Below are 18,984 nucleotides of genomic sequence, written 5' to 3'. Positions count from 1 at the left end.
ATAGAACCTTTCTAAACTGAAATGCAAAGAGGAAAAAAGAAGCAAAGGAACAGAACAGAACAGAACATCCAAGAACTGTGGATAATTTCAGGATAAGTACAAAAGTTTATATTTATATATATAATTTGTATCTATATAAATAATATATGTGATATTAAAAGTCCAGAAAACCAAAGACAAAGTGAAAATTTGAAAGAAGTTAAAGGAAAAAAAGCCTAACCTATAGAGGAACAAGAACAAGAGTTTTTCAGGGGACTTATAAAAGACCACACAAACAAGAAGAGAGTAGAGTGGAATATTTAAAGTATTGAAAAAAATGGATACCAACCTAGTGTTCTGTATCCAGTGAAATTATTCTTTAAAAGTGAAGAAGAAATATAGACTGATTCATAAAAAAGAAGGAATTTATCTCCAGCAGCTTTGCCCTGCTAGTAATGTTAAAAGTTCTTCAAGGAGGAGAAAGATGATATAGGTCATAAATTTAGATCTACATAAAAAAGAAAATATCAGAGAAAGGATACATGAAGGGAAAATAAAGTCTTCTATTTTACTTACTCTTAACTGATCTATTGTATAACAGTCAAAAGTAATAATTCAGTGTAATTAGGTGATTATATCATATGGATAAGTAAAATGAATGACAGCAATGTTATAAGGGGCAGGAAGGAGGAATTGGGTACATCTGTTATGTTACCTTCATTATCCATGAAATGATATAGTTATTTGGAAGTTGACTTGGATCGGTTGTAATTTTATATTGCAAACTCTTGGATAACCACTAAAACATTGAGAAAGTGTATTACACTTCAATGGGTGAGGAAAAGCTGAAATGAACTCAGGGAAAAATATCTACACCACTAAAACACAGAAGCCTTTTAAAAAGAATGTGCAATTAGCATTTAACCAAAAGCAAGAGGAAAACAAATCAATTTATGAAAAGAGAAAGTAATATGATGTTAGTATCTCCAGTCTGATACACAGATAAATAAAAAGTAGACCTATTGGCAGTATTCATTCATGAAAAAAATCCCCCAGCTTTTAAGCCTCTTACATTAAAAACATCTACAGCACAGTGGTCACATGTGGCATAATTAAGGACAAGACATACTTGGTAATGGCAAAACCATTAGGTCAGCTTCTGAAAATAATTGAAGAAATTAGAAAATTTGGAAAATACACATAAGAATGCATTAAAACTAATTGTTCAAAATCCTACTTCCTGGTAAAGGTTTATTTTAAAAAATTTTTAATTTTTACTGTAAGCTCATTTTAAAATTGAGATGATTAGAATTTATGACATGGGGTGTTTCCTCTTGTTTATGTTTCAAGATTTTGTACTTGGTCTGGTTTGGTGTTTCCCATTCAAAAAAACGAACTTTGTTGTGATCCCATGGCCTCCATGAAGTATTTTTGTCAATTTTTATTGATGTAAATGTTTTCCTGTATGTATTATTCTTTTGCTTTTTGTTTATTTAGTATGCAATTTGAAATATTTTAAAGTCAGATAGAATGAGGTCAAATTCATTCATTCATTCAAGAAATAGTTATCAGTCACCTACTTTGTGCCAGGTATGCTATTGGGTACTTGGGATACATCAGTAGACACAATAGAGAATAATTCTTGTTTTTGTGAAACTACATTGGGGAGAATTAATACCTTACATGTTGCACAGAAGTCTTATTTAATCCTCTTGATAATTACATTGTGTATTAAAAAACATTTTATATAAGGAAACTGAGCCCTAGAAAGGTCAATGACTTGTGAACATCACATGTCTGATAAAAAGCTGGGCCAAGTTTATAACCTAATTTTGCCTTTGACTTTCTGGATAACTTCAGGAAATGGCATTGTTCTTGTTACAGGAATGATGATGCTATATTTGAGTGAAGAATGTTTCTAAAAGCAAATGGGAAAATGACCAAGCATAGCTATTGAGCCCCAGTCCTGCCTGTTCAATCTTTCAGGATTTAATGGTCAATCACTGATTTCTGATAAATCTTCCTTTCTTCCAGTATTTAGGGCAGACATATTATCTTCAGATGCTAGAGTTTGTATGAGAATCAAAATACCTTAGGCACTTAGACCCAGTATTTTAGAAGGGCCTTTGTTTACAGAGATCCTAACATAAATAGATGAATGTTTATAGTGGATCTTAAATCATAAGAAAAAAGCCCATAGGACCAAAATATATGAGAATGTAATAAAGCAATGCATTTTCTTATCATGATAGGTCATGTTCTAATCAGAAAACAATTTTTCTCATAATCCATCCCTTTGAAACTACGCAAAAAGTGAGTATTTTGGAAGAATTATATAGCTTGTTTTTATAAAGAGAAATTTATCTCTATTTTTCTATAATTTCCCTCTTTGGGGAGAGAGTTAGATAATGATATGTTGATTACACACTGTGATGGATAGCAATAAAGAGTAAAAACAAAAATAAACTATACATTCCCAAAGCAGGTTTTGTTTTGATCTTGATACAGACTCTTCTTTTTATGTTTTGTTTGGTTTTATATGGTTTCCCATGAATGATTTCTTTCATTCATATGGATTTAACTTCTTACTATACTTCAGTAACTGCTATTCTCAATTTTCTCCTGAGCTTTTTGACCATATTTTTCAACTACTAGCTGGATATCTCCATCTGGGTGACACAGAGGCAATTAAAGCAGAGCGGGCCTAGAAGCACATTATCTTCTCCCATACAAATGGCCCTTTTTATGTTAACCGAGACCAGTTAATGTTGCCACTATGGATGTTCCATCTCTCAAGATAGATAGAAGTCATCCTTAGTTCCTTACTGTCTCTAATCTCCCGTTGTCGATATGTCTTGTCAATTCCATTCACATGACTCAAATACACTGCCTCTAATACATCTACAATGCTTTAGTTCATGTACTACTGAGATCTTGCCTAGACTTTTGAAATACTAACCTACCATAGTTGTGATTTACCCAAGTGAGTATAAAAGTGCAGTTAGAAAGAGACATGCATGCAATTAATGATTCTGATAATTGACTATATAATGCAATCTGGATAATGAGGGATCTGAGGATATAAGTGGGGTGGCAGATAACAAAATGTTGTAGGTTCAATGTATTAGATGCCCTAGAGTGCTCAAAGAATGTTTTAGACTTTATTATTTCCAGTAACTGCAACTCTTCCACAATTCCCATTTCTACAAATTAGGAGGTTGTAGTCAAGGAATGGGATTATGAAATAGTTGTGATTACTGGATATAAAAAAAGTCTGGGATATGACCATGGAGTGACTAAGTAAGGGGGTGGAAAACAGTTTCACTGGAGTAGAGGAAAAGGAACTGCGAAGACAGAGGACTGGTAGGACCATCTTTGTTTATGTTGAAATTGCCCACAATTAAGACAGGAGTTGTGTTGGAGACAGTGACTGGGAGCTAAGGGTCTATAAATGCCTGCAACAAAGAGGAGGGACAATGGGGTCTCTGCTATGAAGAGGTGAGATATTTTGCAAATGGAGGAGTTTATGTTGATGGTGATAATTTCCAAAGGGCCCAGTGAATGAGTTTCAGGAGTTGAGAGGATGTGGGAGAAATGGTCAGAAAAGAAGATGCAGAATGGCTTCCAGAGTCCATGAAATGAAGGAGGGATGTCTCAGGACTCTTGGCTTCTTTTGGTAACTGGCATCAAAATATATAAAAAGCGAGAGGAAATTTATTTATTTTTTTATTGTGAAAAACATGAATTCTAAACTTAAATTTTAAGTGTACAGTACAGTCTTGCTAAATAGATGCACATTGTTATACAGCAGACTTCTAGAAATTGTTCATCTTGCATGACAAGCTTGATACCCACTGAACAGCAACTCCCCATTTTGCAATCCCTGCAACCCCTGGCAACCACCGTTCTATCTGCTTCTATGAGTTTGACTACTTTAGATACCTTATATACATGGGATCATGAAGTATTGGTCCTTCTGTGACTGTCTTATTTCACTTAGCATAATGTCCTCAAGGTTCAACCATATTGTAGCATGTGGATTTCCTTCTTTTTAAAAGCTGAATAATATTCTATTGCATGCATAAAGCATACTTTATCTATTCATCTGCCAATGACTGCTTCCACCTCTTTTCTGTTGTAAATAATGCTTCAATGAATATGAGACTGCATATATCTCTTCAAGATCCTGATTTTATTTTTTTCTAATATATACTCAGAAATAGGATTGCTTATTTTCAATTTTTTTGAGGAACGTCCATACTGTTTTCCCTAGTGGCTGCACCAATTTGCATTCCCAGCAACAGTGCACAAAGGTTTCCTTTCTCCACACCCTCTCGCCAGCACTTGTTATCTTTTGTCTTTTTGATGATAGCCATTCTGACAGGAGGGAGGTGATATCTTATTGTGGTTTTGATTTGCATTTACCCGATGACTAGTGATATAGAACATTTTTTCATGAACCTTTTGGCCATCTGTATGTCTCCTTTGGAAAAAGTGTCTACTTAGGCCCATTTTTTAAATCCAGTCATTTTTTTTTTTTTTTTGAGATTGAATTGTATGAGCTGTATACATAAACAGTATTTTGAATATAAACCCAAACTGCTGCTCCCTTTATCCATTCATCTATTGATGGGGATTTGAGTTACTTCAATATCTTGGCTATTGTCTCTACCAGTGGGATTTTTCCTTTCTTATAAATTCTTACTTCTTATTGCAGCCTTTTCTTTTCCACTTAGAGAGGACACTTTAATATTTCTTTTAGGGTAGGTTTAGTACTGATGAACTCTTTTAGTTGTTGCTTGTCTGAGTTCTTTATCTTCAATTCTAAATGATAATCTTACTGGATAGAGTATTCTAGGTTGTACGTTTTTCCCTTTCAGTAATTTGAATATATCATGCCACTCCCTTCTGGCCTGCAAAATTTCTGCAGAGAAATCAGCTGATAGCCTTATGGGGGTTCCCTGGTGTATGACTCTTTGTTTTTGTCTTACTATCTTGGTAATTCTGTCTTAATCTTTAACTTTTGTCATTTTAATAATGGTATATCTGGGTGTGGGTATGTTTGGCTTCATCTTGTTTGGGACTCTGTGCTTCCTATACCTGGATATCTGTTTCCTTCTTCAGGTTTGGAAAGTTTTCACCGATAACTCCTTCAAATACCTCTTCAGCCCTCTTCTCTCTCTTTTCTCCTTCATGGGCTGTAATGTTGAATGTTAATATGTTTGACGTTATCCCAGTGATCTCTTAAACTGTTCTCATTTCTGCTTTTCTTTTTGCTGTTCTGATTGAGCGATTTCCATTATTCTAACATCCAGATCACCTATGCATCCTTGTGTATCACCTCAGCTGCTGTGTTTTTCATTTCAGTTATTGTTTTCTTCAGTTCTGTCTGGTTCTTTTTGATACTTTCCAGTTCCTTGTTCAAATTCTCACTGTGTTCATCTATTCTTTCCCCTAATTCAGTTAGCATCCTTATTACTAATGCTTTGAACTCTTTATCTGATAAATTATTTATCTGTTTCTTTAGTTGTTTTATCAGTCTATAAGTTGAGACCAGTTCCTCTGTCTTCTCATTTTGCTAACTTCCTCTGCCTCCATGAATTTAGGTGAATCAATTACCCATCGCATCTTGAAGGGGTGTCCTTGTGTGGGAGCATCCCTGTACCTTCTGCATGTACCTAGTGACTTTGATGGGACAGTTGGATTTGATGTGAACACAAGTCGTTTTTCCTCAAGGGGTGCCAGCAGCTATCACCTTGATAAGCAGTGGGGCTGGAGAAGGAGAGGCTAGGGCTGGAGCCAGGTGTGAGATAAAGGCTTCCTCTCTGCTCAGTGGCCTTCACAGCCCTACTGGGGGCAGGGTCAGGTCCCAAGTTCCTGGAGCAGCAGCACTGAGTGTCAGGCCCAAGCTGGCTCTGTTCCCTTCAAGTGTGTGCTCTCCCCTCTCCTAGCACTGGGACCCTTGCCCCAGAGGAGGGGCATGTTGGAGCAAGAGGGGCCCGTACAGGTTGAAAAAAAAGAGGCCCATCTATGGGCTGGCTGCAGACTGAGGTCCAGGCTGCCTCCAGTTTGCCACCTGTGCAAGCACCAGCAGAAACTAACCGCCCCCCGCCGCCAACCCCACGGCTTAGACACAGCTTCCAATCTGAGTCCCCTTTGTCTCTCACAGCTGATCACTCCCCCAAGTCTCTGCTGCCCCCACCCTGTTGAGGAGCAGTGCTGCAGGGCAGGTGGGGTCTGTGTGGGCTCTCGGCATGTGTCATGTCAGGTTGTCTGCTGTGGCAGTCTGGCCTTCATTAGAGATCAGGACTGTCCCTGATGCACTGCCTGAGTAAGTGCCAGCAATGGCCCTGGCTGCCCCACCCAGACGCCGCCCTGGGTCAGATTGGCCTCTGTTCCCCACAGCCAAGCTCTCTCCCTGGTAGTGGCAGCCTTTGTTCTGGTGCAGAGCTGCAACACAAAGTAAGCAGGGCTGGAGTGTTTGCTCTGTTCAGGCTGGCGGGTATGCAGGGGCAGTTGTGGGACAGCAGGCAGCCACAAGTGCAGTCTCAATCTGTCCTCTCCTCCCTGCCTCCGGAGCAAGCCAACAAGCATGCACTCCTCAAGAGGGGTGTCCAGGCTTCCCACAGTCATCCTTTTAGCCCCAGTGACCCTTCAACCAGCCAAGGATGCTTGTCTTCCCTGTGTCACACCCCAGGATTGGAGTGCCCTATAAGTGGCTCGAACCACTCACACCCCAGGGCAAATCTCTACCCATGTAACCTCCCTCATCTTTCTGAGTCCCCTCCCAGGGGCACAGATCTGGACCTGATCATTTCTCGTCCCTTCCTACTCTATTCCTTGTGGATCTTTCTTACAGCCTCGGTTCAGGAGTCTTTCTGCAAGTTTCCAGTTAGTTTTCAGTGATAACTATTCCACATGTAAATGTACTTTCGATGTGTTCTTTGAGGAAGGTGAATTCCATGTCCTTCCTATTCTGCCATCTTGATCTATCTCTGCCTGTTCATTTGTTGATTTTTTCTTTTGCTGTGCAACAGCTTTTTAGTTTGATATAGTCCCACTTTTCTATTTTTGTTTTATTGCCTATGCTTTTGGTACAATAAATCATTTCCAAGACCAATGTTATAAAGCTTTTCCAGTATGTTTTCTTCTAGTAGTTTTTTAAGTTTCAGATCTTACATTTAAATTTTTAATCAATTTTGAGTTTACTTTTGCATATGGTATAAGGGAAGGGTCCAATTTCATTCTTTTGCATTTGAATTTCCAGTTTTCCCAGAGCGATTAATTTAAGAGAAGGCAGGATTAATTTTTTTTAACTGAAGTGTAGTTGATTTACAATGTTGTGTTAGCTTCAAGTGTACAGCATTTCATATTATTTTTCATCATAGGCTATTACAAGATATTGACTACAGTTCCCTCTGCTATACCTTAGGACCTTGTTTATCTATTTTATATATAGTAGTGTGTATCTGCTAAACCCAAACTCCTAATTTATCCCTCCCCCTTTTTCCCCCCTGGTAACCATAAGTATGTTTTCTATGTCTGTGAGTCTGTTTCTGTTTTGTAAATAAGTTCATTTGTATCATTTTTTAGATTCCATATGTAAGTGATATCATGTGATATTTGTCTTTCTCTGTCTAACTTACTTCACTTAGCATGATAATCTCTCGGTCCATCCATGTTGCTGCAAATGACATTATTTCATTCTTTTTTCTGGCTGAGAATTATTCCATTGTATAAATATACCACAAATTCTTTATCCAGTCATCTGTCAATGGACATTTAGGTTGTTTCCATGTCTTAGCTATTGTAAATAGTGCTGCTATGAACATTGGGGTGAATATATCTTTTCTAATTAGAGTTTCCTCTGGATATATGCCCAGGAGTGGGATTGCTGGATCATATGTTAAGTCTATCTTTAGTTTTTTAAGGAATCTCCATGCTGTTTTCCATAGTGACTGCATGAAACTACATTCCCACCAGCAGTGTAGGAAGGTTCCCTTTTCCCCACACCCTCTCCAGCATTTGTCATTTGTGGACTTCTGAATGATGGCCATTCTGACTGGTGTGAGGTGGATACCTCATTGTAGTTTTGATGTGCATTTCTCTAATAATTAGTGATATCGAGCATCTTTTTATGAAGGCAGGATGAAATTTAATCATGGTAATCTTAAGGCAGAAAGGGATAACAAGCCTGTGGTGAAGGCACAGGGGTGAGAAGCCTTGCCGGGAGCATGTAGAGTGTGGGGGCTCCCACTTGATCCCTGATGATGGATGTATTGAGTCCTGGGCTGAGGTGTTCTCGCTCTCAGTGCATAAGCTTCCTCCTGAGCTCTGCCAAGAGAAGCCTGTGGGCCAGCAGTATTGTGCTCTTTTTGTGAGTCCATGGGCATCCTTTTGGCTTCTACCTTTGGTATCCTGCAAAGGGTGGTCTTAATATAAGGACATGGAGTTCCTCTTGACCTCTGATGAAAGAAGCCTCTGGTTTAAATTCCTTTGTCTTCTTACCCACTCTTCAGTTTGTCTTTGTTTTTTATTATGTTTTCAAAACAGATTCTTAGATGTAATTTGCAGAATACAATGGTTGTCTCCCTTATAGTCCTAGATAACTCTGCTTCTGATAATATTTTATGTCATCACACTGTTGATTTCTAATAATTTACCCCTCTGGCATGTGTTTCTGATAAGATACATATTCAAATAACTATCATAAAGGCAGCATGTAGTAAACAGTAAGATAAATGAGTAGAGAACATAGAAAAATTGGTACTTATTGGGATTATTGAAAAAACAACTTTGGGAGGTGACCATTAGGCTGGCTGGGCTTTGAAGGATGTGAGGTTTGGGTCCCAGAAGATAGTATGGATACAGGCAAAGAGGAAAACAGAGGAGTCTTAGGGAAATCATTGCATTAGTCAATTTTTCTGGAGCAAAGGTTGCTTGATAGAAGTTGTTATGGACACAGCTAGAGAGGTAAGTTGGAGCCTGTTCATAGCAGACCTTTAATGTAAGCCTAAAGAGTTTGTACTTTTTAAGTGCTAATGAGCAAAACCCCCAGATTTTGCAATAGGATGTGACATGTCTGAAGCATAATATGCCATCCTTTTTGAGGGGAACCACATCCATCTGATGTTGATCTTTTATTTGTTGCTTTATTTGAATATATATATATATTTTCTCTGTTCATGACATCTTATTTATGTTTTTCTCTTTTAACCCTAAGTGTTCTTCGATCCTTTTTAAACTCTATGTATGCTCAGGTCTTCGTGGAATGTGGCAAATGTATCCTTGCATATTTAAATATATACCAAGGCTACTTTGGGGAAACAAGCCACCCTAACATTTGCTTTTGGTCAACTTCAGCTCTCTACGCATAGAAATCTGTTCCCTTCCCCTATAACAGCAAGCATTTCAGCAGCTCCTACAAGAAGGCATTAAAGTGCAGTAGTGTTAAACAGTGATCATATATGCAGATCACCAATAACTGCACGGGCCTATCTGTAGACATGAGCTCTCTCTGTCCCTATCATCCTGGTAGCTGCTTCAGATAATTGATTTTCTGCAAACAAGGCATGACAGTGCTCCCACTTCCTTTGAAAGGACAGCACTCCCAGGGTGTCTTTCACTCTTATTGATTTTAAATCACACTCAGTGACTGACTTTGAATCATCTACTGGGTTTCTGTGGAGTTAAAGTGCCAGAAAGATTTAATTAGAGAGCTGCGATCCAGATAAAAGATACCGTATCATTGACTTAAAATCTGAACTGAACTTCTCTTTTGCTGCCGATGGGTGAAAACACTGTGTTTTGTTTTTTTTTCTAAAATATTTTCTGAAGTCACACAGGATCCTTAAGGTCAGAGACTGCCTGATGTATCTCTGTATTTGATTGGCTAGTCCTTGAACCTTTAAAAAAAAACATTTCAAAATGAAAGTTAACACCAAATTAAATATTCTGCACTCTAAAACGATTTACAAAATGTCTGGTTCCAAACACATGGAAATGTCTTCTTTTTGGGGCTTAATAACAGCAGGAAGTATCTTGCCATGTTAAGCAATTAGAATGTGAAACTAGAAGGAGGTTTCTGATGTCACCAGGGAATGATTTCAGCTGCAAACCTCAGCGATATTTATGGTTCTCACCATATTGTAATATTTTTCATACGTAATGTTTACATTATGTGAGAATTTATGGACATCTGTGAAAATGTCCTGGGGATAAGTCCCCACAAACAGAATTGTTGGATGGTAAGGATACATATATTTAACTAACTAATTGGTGCCAAATTCTTCTCCAGATTGCTGCACCAGGCCATATTCCTATCAACAGGACACTCCCAACATCTCAACCAGAATTTGGCATTATCCAGCTTTTTAATTTTTGCCAGTCTAATAATAAGTGCGTTGTTATTTCATATTCACATCAGTTTATTGAAGTATTTCAGTGCCCTGTTTACATATGAGAAAGCTGAGACACAGCAAGATGAAGCCATTTACCCAAAGCTGGAACTTCATTCTCGAACTCGCAAATCTGATTTGGTCTAAGTATATAAGAACAAACTTTTGGCCTCGTTTCCCCCACCTACTAGCCTAATCCTGTAAGGAACACATTCTGTAAGGAAACTGTTCATCTCATCACGTACATTTTCACGTGAGCGCTCTTAACTTACTGGCCCCGGATTTCGAGTTGGGCTCCCCTTGGCCATCTCTGTTACCACCTCTGCAGTCCCCTGATGTCCTGCTTTCACCCATCTGCCAAGTTATTTGTGTTTTTGTTTATCATGTAATTCTGCACCTAGTCCTTTTCCAATGTTACTCTTTTCTAATCAGGAATTGTGCACATGATCTCTATGTTCAGTTGGTCGCCTCTGTCTCAACCCTTTCACTTTGCCTTTCAAATTTCTCTTATGCTGAGGATTACTCAATGACAGCACGGTGTCCATCCCCACCCCTCCTCAAGCTAGCCATACAGCATATACGAACAATTGTCCCTCTCCTAACATGTGTAAGACCTTCTCATTAACTCGGAGATGGACTTATAAATTAGTAGTTCCAAAACAACAAACAACTGAGTGGAATGCGCCATTCAGTAGAGAGGAAAAAGGCTGGCTTTAAAGCCAAGCTTTCACATCAGTATTGGCTGTTAGATTATGGGCAAAATAACATAAGTTCTGTATACCTCAACTGATGCTTCTGCAAAATGAGGACAATAATATCCAAGTCATATAGAATTTGTGGGGATTAGATGAGTAAACATATACAAAAACTACCCAGTGCAATGCACATCTGATGTATCATAAACAGTAAATAAGTGGTTTTATTGTAGTTGTTGCTATCTTAATACTTTCAAGATAATATCAGCACAATAAATTTATTTTCCTGAAGAAATATTTATTAATTTAAATATATATGTTAATCGCAAAAGTGTATTCACTACAAAGGTCTAAAAAAATACAAATGTGTTCAAAATTAAAAAAAAACAAAACCAGATCACTCCCCAGTCACATTTCTCAGAGGTAACCCTAGTCCTTAAAGACATCTTTCTTTGCATATGCATATAGATTTCATATTAACAGAAGTAGGAATACAATACATTTATTTTCTATGATTTGACTTTTTCCTTATCTATTTACATCTTCATTTAATAGTATGGTATTCTATGACATGGCTATACCCAGAGGTGGGTTAGTAAATTTTAAAAACTGGTTCTCCAGAAAAATAGATCCTAAGTTATACCATTTTCCTTTTTCTATGTTGTAAATACTCCCATAGCTGAATTCAGGCAACAAATGTTGACATCACTGAATGCAGTATTAGGAAGAAATGCTCATAATCACCTCTTGCAAAGAAGTGTGACAGGATTCCAGCACACCACTGGTGGTGCCATCATGGTTTTAAAAAAGTGATGTTTTTGTAAGCAAATTGTAAACAAATACAGGGATATCATCTTAGGATGAACCAAAATGATTATAGTGTGGAATAGTAAAAGAGGAATTCTATTTGAAAATCGAAGCAAGTACATAAATAACAAGACTACATTTTCTCAAAACAATTTTTATAAAATGGTCTAAGAAGTATAAAGTATAAAAATCTTATGGTTCATAAAAGCACATTAAAAATACAATATCAACATAATTTTATGAATAACTGAAATATATACATTTTGATAAAGACTCACATGCATTTAGATAAACACTGATCAGATATAAAGTTGACTATGAGAGTGCTTATCAGTAGGCAGTGGGATTATTGGTTATTTTAATTTGCTTCTTTAAACTTTCCTGTATTTTCAAGAAATTTTTACAAATCTCCTATTATAATATATAATTCAGGTTTAAGAATAAAATTCCGCTTTTATGATCAGATTCCATAGTCCTAGAGTACCCTGCACTTAAGGGCGTTCTAAAAATAAGGCAAGCCAAGAAATGTAGAAACACAATCTATGTAAATAGTCACTGAAATAATAATTGTTTAGCCACTCACTGTCAAAGGTCCATTGCTTAAATTTGCTGCCATTAGAACTCGTTTGGCTCCTGTTCTAGCACCAGCACCACTACTCTCTCTATCCCATCCTTATATACTCAAGCCATATAGTTGCTAATGAATGCAATTTAATTATGTATACATGCAGTAAAATATTAAATAAAATCAGTAATACTCAGAGTCAGCTCATATTCACTGAGTGATTTGCCTAAGTATGCAATTTGCCCAGCAAACAGTAAGTACTAAATAAATGTTAGTTTCCATTTCTGTTTTTAATCTCATTTATTTCAAACTCTAGGCATATTTATAATCAGTGTTCTATTAGCAAAACAGGAAAAATTGTAAGTTTTTCAGACAGAAAAGGATTTATTACAGTAAATCACTTCTCTTAAAAATCACAGAATGAGATAAGACTTCCACTTCTGAGAAAGATTAAGTAGTGAGAACCTTTACCCTCCTGCCTACAACTTAAAAAAAAAACCAATTAAATATATTGAATGTCAGTTTTCAAAACATTGGACATTGGCTAATGAAGGACAGTGATATCAGTGAGACAGGATGAAGATAAGATGAGACTTAGGAGGAACCAGCTTACTGCGTAGATTGAGCTTCCAGGCTGTGGGACAGGAACACGCAACCCAGGGAGATCCTGGTGGTCACCCTGAAGTGAAGAGAGAGAGCTGGCAGTCTAGGCAGACCAAGGCAGCTGGAGTTCAGAGGGCAGAGTGCCAGAGAGTAATGAGATGGGGAGAGAGGGAGACAGACGGAGACAGAGACAGACAGAGACGAAGAGACAGAGAGACAGAGACAGAGAGAGACAGACAGAGAGAGAAACAGAGACAGATTGATTCAGAGATCTACAGACGTTCCCCTTCAGTGTTTGGCAGAGTACTGGTTAGCAATTGCACATGAGGAAACTACCCCAGGCCAAGGAAAGGACTACCCAAGAGAACTGAGAGGAACAGTCCTCAGGGCTCAAATGGGACTAGGAACAGTGTACAAATTATTGTACAGCCCACAAGGAAGCACATGTAGAGGGTTTTGCATCGGGAGTGGGGAAATATTAGCCCTAGACCAAGTACTATTCTGGTCCCACCTAACAAAGCTTAAAAGCAACACCCAAGAGTTTCAAACTCTTGCTTAGCAGCTTATTAACAAGTTAACGCAGTATGTGTTTACCTTGACAATCTTTATGATATCCCTGTGTGTTTAGAATCTACTGTTTAAACGTAGGGTGTGTGCGTCACCTACTTTATCTCAGGGATTGCAGGCGGGAAGTGTGCAGGAAGTGGTCTCAAATCATCGAGAACCTTCTATGGAAAGGAGCAGTGGTAACTGTGGCAGCCTGTATAACAGAGACTGCTCCAAATTAACTCCCTCATAGAAGACAGTGAGTTTTAAATGAGAAGTACTACAAATGTGCTATTTTGAATATTGCATAAATTTTTTGCATTTTAATGATAATATGTAACATAAAATAGAATTCTCCCTTTTAACCATTTTAAACTGTACAATTCAGTGGCATTAATTTTATTTACAATGCAACTATTGCCATTATCCATTTCCAGAACTTTTCACCATTTCAAACAGAAGGTCTGTCCCCATTAAACAATAACTCCCCACTCCTCCCTCTCCCAGCCCCTGGTAACCTCTATTCTACTTTCTGTCTCTATGAATTTGCCCATTCTAGGTACTTCATGTCAGGGGAATCATAAAGTATTTGTCCTTTTGGTTCTGGCTTATTTCACTTGGCATAATGTTTTCAAGGCTCATCCACATTGTAGCATGTCAGAATTTTATTCTTTTTATGGCTGAATAATATCCCATTGCATACATATATCACCGTTTGTTTATCCATTCATCTGTTGATAGACACATGTTGTTTTACTTTTACCTATTGTGAATAATGCTGATATGAATACCGGTGTACAAGTATCTGTTTGAGCACCTGCTTTCAGTTTTTCCGATATATAATTAGGAGTGGAATTGCTGGATCATATGGTAATTCTATGTTTAACTTTTAGAGGAACCACAAAACTGTTTGCAACAGCAGCTATACAATTTTACCTTTCTAACAACAATGTATGAAGGCTCCAATTTCTCCATCCTCACCAACACTTACTTTCAATTTTTCACAATAGCCATCCTAATGTGTGTGAAGTATATGTAGTGATTTTGATTTATGTTTCTCTAATGACTAATGATGTTTAGCATCTTTTCATGGACCTATGGATAACTTGTGTATCTTCTTTGGGGAAATATATCCTTAAGTCCTTTGTTTCCTTTGTCCATTTTTAAATTGAATTTAGTTTTTTGTTTAGTTGTAGAATGAAGCTTATACTTTTAAAACTTAAACCACATTAAACTTCTAGAACTTGGACTAACAAAAGACTTTGTTGAAGAAGAGTGTTATACCACTGTAGTTATTTAGAAAATCTAGGGTATGGTGATAATTAAAAGACCAACTTTTACTCGATTTTGTACTTGTATTAAAATTCTCTGCAGGCAATGGTCCTCTTTATCACCTGCACCAGGAGTGGACCACTGGACCACTCCCACTGACCTGCCCTTGGGAGGCCACTGCTCCACCCCGAGTTTTTTAGCAAAGAAGTGGCCTAATCAGCATTGGGTTTGTTCCCTCCCAACATTATTTTTGTCCTTGGGAGTGCTAATGGTAACTTTTAGTAGGGTGAGCATTTTGTACCTTGTGAGTAACTTTAGTTTACATCATACAACAGGGGTGCAACAAAGCCCATTATGAGGTAGGTGGCCAAGAGGTGATTTCTCTTCCTGACTTGCTTTGAGGGGGTTATCATAGTTGCTGTCCACACATCAAACCCTTTTCCCATCTGGGTTCTGTCAATCTAGACCCTAATGTCATTCCCCACCCCAAACAAATGCAGTAACACTACACCCTTTTACTCCTTATCCCTGACACAGTGTTAGGAGGGAAATTTATCTTCAGTGCACAGTCCTGACCCAGGCCTGACCCAGTCCTGACCTCTACTGTCTGGCTCACTGTGGACCTAAGGGTCTGGTGCCCAACCACCCAGGACCTCACATCCCTCCCTTCCCATGCACCTGCCTCTCCTCTTCCTTCCCTCCCTCCCCATCATCAGAAAATTCAGATAGACACACAAATATCACATTTTCACAACTTGATTTTTATTTTGATCATAGCCATTGGTGTGAGATTCAGTTTACTATATTGGTGTGAGATTCAGTCTTTGTGGTTGGCCATTTCTCAGAAACCAAGCATCTGGAGACACAATTCTAAGATCTCTGGCCTCTTCTATTCAGTTGCTGGCTTCACAGGTTATATGAAGTGGTGGGCTTCTCCAGGGTCTCTTGTTCTGGGACAGGTTGAGCTTGTCCCTTATTTTGATTCTGCCTCTTATTTTGATTCATTTTCTTACTTTGATTCAATTTCTTGTTAAGCATATAGTAACAGACCACCATTTTTGGTTTTCTGGCTTTTTTAAGTTTTTTAGACTGAGTGGCAGATGTTTGAATCTTTTTTCTTGAATTCCTTTGACAGGATCTTTTGACTTTCATGGTTGTCTTCGGTACCTAGAAAGGCAAGAGAGCCCAGAAGGGTATTAGTTTGGGGAAAGAGGATAAGGACTGAATGGGAAGGGGAGGGCTTCATGAAAAAGGGATTGTGGGGTGATGAGGGGTTTTGAGCCAGGCAAGGGCAGGGTCGGGATCCTGGGCAGCAAAGTTAATGGAGAAGAGGAGGAGCTTGGTTACAGTCATCTTACTTTGACACCATCTCTGGACCTTGGTTGACAGAGGGTCTTCTTCCCTTTGATCCTCAGAGTGGATTTTACTGCAGCTGTTCTTGGCTCCTGTGGTTTCCTGCTTACCTTAGTCATGATGGTGCCAAGAACTGGCCTAACCCAAAGCCTCTGCTTCTGACCTCCCTATATATACCCTCCTCAGACAATGAGGAGCCACACCCTTCAATTTGATTGGTCAGCTAGGCACTGCCCCAGCCAATGGTGGCTTAGGGGGCCTTAGACATCACAATGCACCACTTAGGACATCAACATGGGGTAGTGGATGCTGGGGAGGCCATGATACGGCTTTGATATCAAAGTACCACTCCTGATACCTCTGTGGGGGTGATTCTGTGAAGGCAAAGGTTCTCTGGTTGGACAAAAGGGGCTTTTCTTCAGCACCCCCCAAACAGCATTCCCAAACTGACCTGCTAACTTTCCTTGTCACTCCATGTTCAATTCTGGAGGCTCACATGGCAAGGAGAGGATATTTTGTCCAGGTCATACCCCATGGCCACCCTGATTCCATGGTTCATTCTGTTTTCTCTCACCCTTCACCATTACCTAGTATTTTGTATAGCTTACCCTCTAAGCTAATATGGCCATATTTAAGTCTTGGTAAAGGTGTGGATCATTCTACTTCTCTCTAATGAAAAGGGATAAAATTAAAAAATAATTACAAGTGTTGACAAAGATGCAAAGCAACTGGAAACCATATACAATGGTACAATCAATATAAACTGGAACAATCATTCTAGAAAACCCTTTGGTAGTCTCTCTTTTGAAAAAACAACTTTATTGTGGTATAATTTCTGTACAGTAATCTACACACATTTCAGATGTACAATTGGTTGAATTTTGATAGATGAATATACCTATGAAATCACCACCACAATCAAAATGCCTAACATTTCCATCACTCCCCAAGAGGTACAAATTTCGAACTCCCAATTTATCCCTTCCCACCCCTTTTACCCACTGATAACCATAAGTTTGTTTTCTATGTCTGTGAGTCTGTTTCTGTTTTGTAAATAAGTTCATTATGTCATTTTTTAGATCCCACATATAAGTAATACCATATGGTATTTTTCTTTCTCTTTCTGGCTTACTTCACTTAGAATGATGACCTCCAGGTCCATCCATGTTGACGCAAATGGCATTATTTTATTCTTTTCTATAGCTGAGTAGTGAGTAGTATATATATATATATATATATATATATATATATATATATATATATATATATATATATATACACACACACACACACACACGTGTGTGTGTGTGTGTGTGTGTATACCACATCTTTATCCATTTATCTGTTGAAGGACATTTAGGTAGCTTCCAAGTCTTGGCTATCGTAAATAGTGCCACTACGAACATTGGGGTGTATGTATCTTTTCAAATTGGAGTTTTCTCCAGATATATGCCAGGAGTGGGATTGCTGGATCATATGGTAAGTCTATTTTTAGTTTTTTTAAGGAACCTCCACACAGTCCTCCACAGTGACTGTACCAATTTACATTCCCACCAGCAGTGTAGGAGGGTTCCCTTTTCTCCACACCCTCTCCAGCATTTATGGTTTGTGGACTTGTAAATGATGGTCATTCTGACAGGTGTGAGGTGATACCTCATTGTAGTTTTGATTTGCATTTCTCTAACAATTAACGATGTTGAGCATCTTTTCATGTGTTTGTTTGCCATCTGGATGTCTTCTCTGGAGAGATGTCTATTTAGGTCTTTTGCCCATTTTGATTGAGTTGCTAGTTTTTTTTTTTTATATTAAGCTATATGAGCTGTTTGATAGTTTCTTTAAAGGTTGAATAAACCTTCATAAGATCCATCTATTGCACTCTTAGGTATTTATTCAAGGACAATGAAAACATACCTATACAAAGACTTATAGGAATATTCATAGTAGCTTTATTTGTAATAAACAAAAAACTGGAAACAATGCAAATATCCATCAATAAGTGTGTGAGTGAAAAAGGTATAGCCATATAATGGAATGGTACCCAGTAATACAGAGTAATGAAATCTGATACCTGCCATAACATTGATGAATCTCAAAAAACATTACGGTGAGTGAAAGGAGCCAAATAAAAAAGGGTACATACTGTAAAATTCCACTTACGTAAAACTTTAAAATGTACACAAATCTGTAGTGACAGAGAGCAGATCATTAGCTTCCCCACAGTGGGGGACAAAGAGGAGTGAGAGGGTGAATTATATCAGTCATAGCTCAATAAAATTGTTAGAACATCAACAAGCAAGCAAACAAACAACAACACAGCACTGGAAGGGATAAAGAGAGTGAAAGGCAAGCTAATGCCACTGGATTTCATTTTCACATCTGCAGAGGCTCACGGAGATGCTGCTACTCAGGGTCATGGATGAGAAGGCAGTCGCTGCCCACTTTCTAGATTTTCTTCAGCCTCAAAGCAGATTAAGTGGCTGGGGAATGCAGAGATGGCAACAACAATAGAAAAACATGCACTGGGGGATCCTACAAGTCTGCTTGCCACTTACAGAGGAAGCGGAATGGATTTTGCTTCATCTGTTTCCAAACCTCACATGAATGCATGTTACCATATGGAACCTGAGACTATATGGACCTCATCTGGCAAGGCAATCTGGTGCACGTATCCCAAGTTTTCATCCTCTGAAACAGAGGGGAAGAAAGAGAGAAGAGGGATGTAAAAGCTTACTGAATGCCAACAAGGAATATCAGGCCCAGCATAGGA

The 18,984-nt window shown here is 38.3% G+C and overlaps 1 protein-coding gene across 1 annotated transcript in view; it reads right to left on the bottom strand.

Annotated features, from left to right (window-relative positions):
* The window catches only part of LOC102511285, an 82,895-nt gene extending 66,559 nt beyond the window's left edge, over positions 1-16,336 (bottom strand). Inside the window, exons 1-2 of the mRNA XM_032474713.1 lie at positions 16,223-16,336; positions 15,878-16,031 (exon numbers count right to left, since the gene is read on the bottom strand). Coding sequence (XP_032330604.1) covers positions 15,878-16,031; positions 16,223-16,336 — 268 coding nt within the window. The remainder of the gene's footprint in view (positions 1-15,877; positions 16,032-16,222) is intronic.
* Between the last annotated feature and the right edge of the window lie 2,648 nt (positions 16,337-18,984).

Source organism: Camelus ferus, chromosome X, assembly GCF_009834535.1.
Source record: "Camelus ferus isolate YT-003-E chromosome X, BCGSAC_Cfer_1.0, whole genome shotgun sequence".
Lineage (NCBI taxonomy): Eukaryota > Metazoa > Chordata > Mammalia > Artiodactyla > Camelidae > Camelus > Camelus ferus.
The sequence above is the reverse complement of the archived record's forward strand: the minus strand, read 5'-3'. Positions and strand labels throughout refer to the sequence as shown.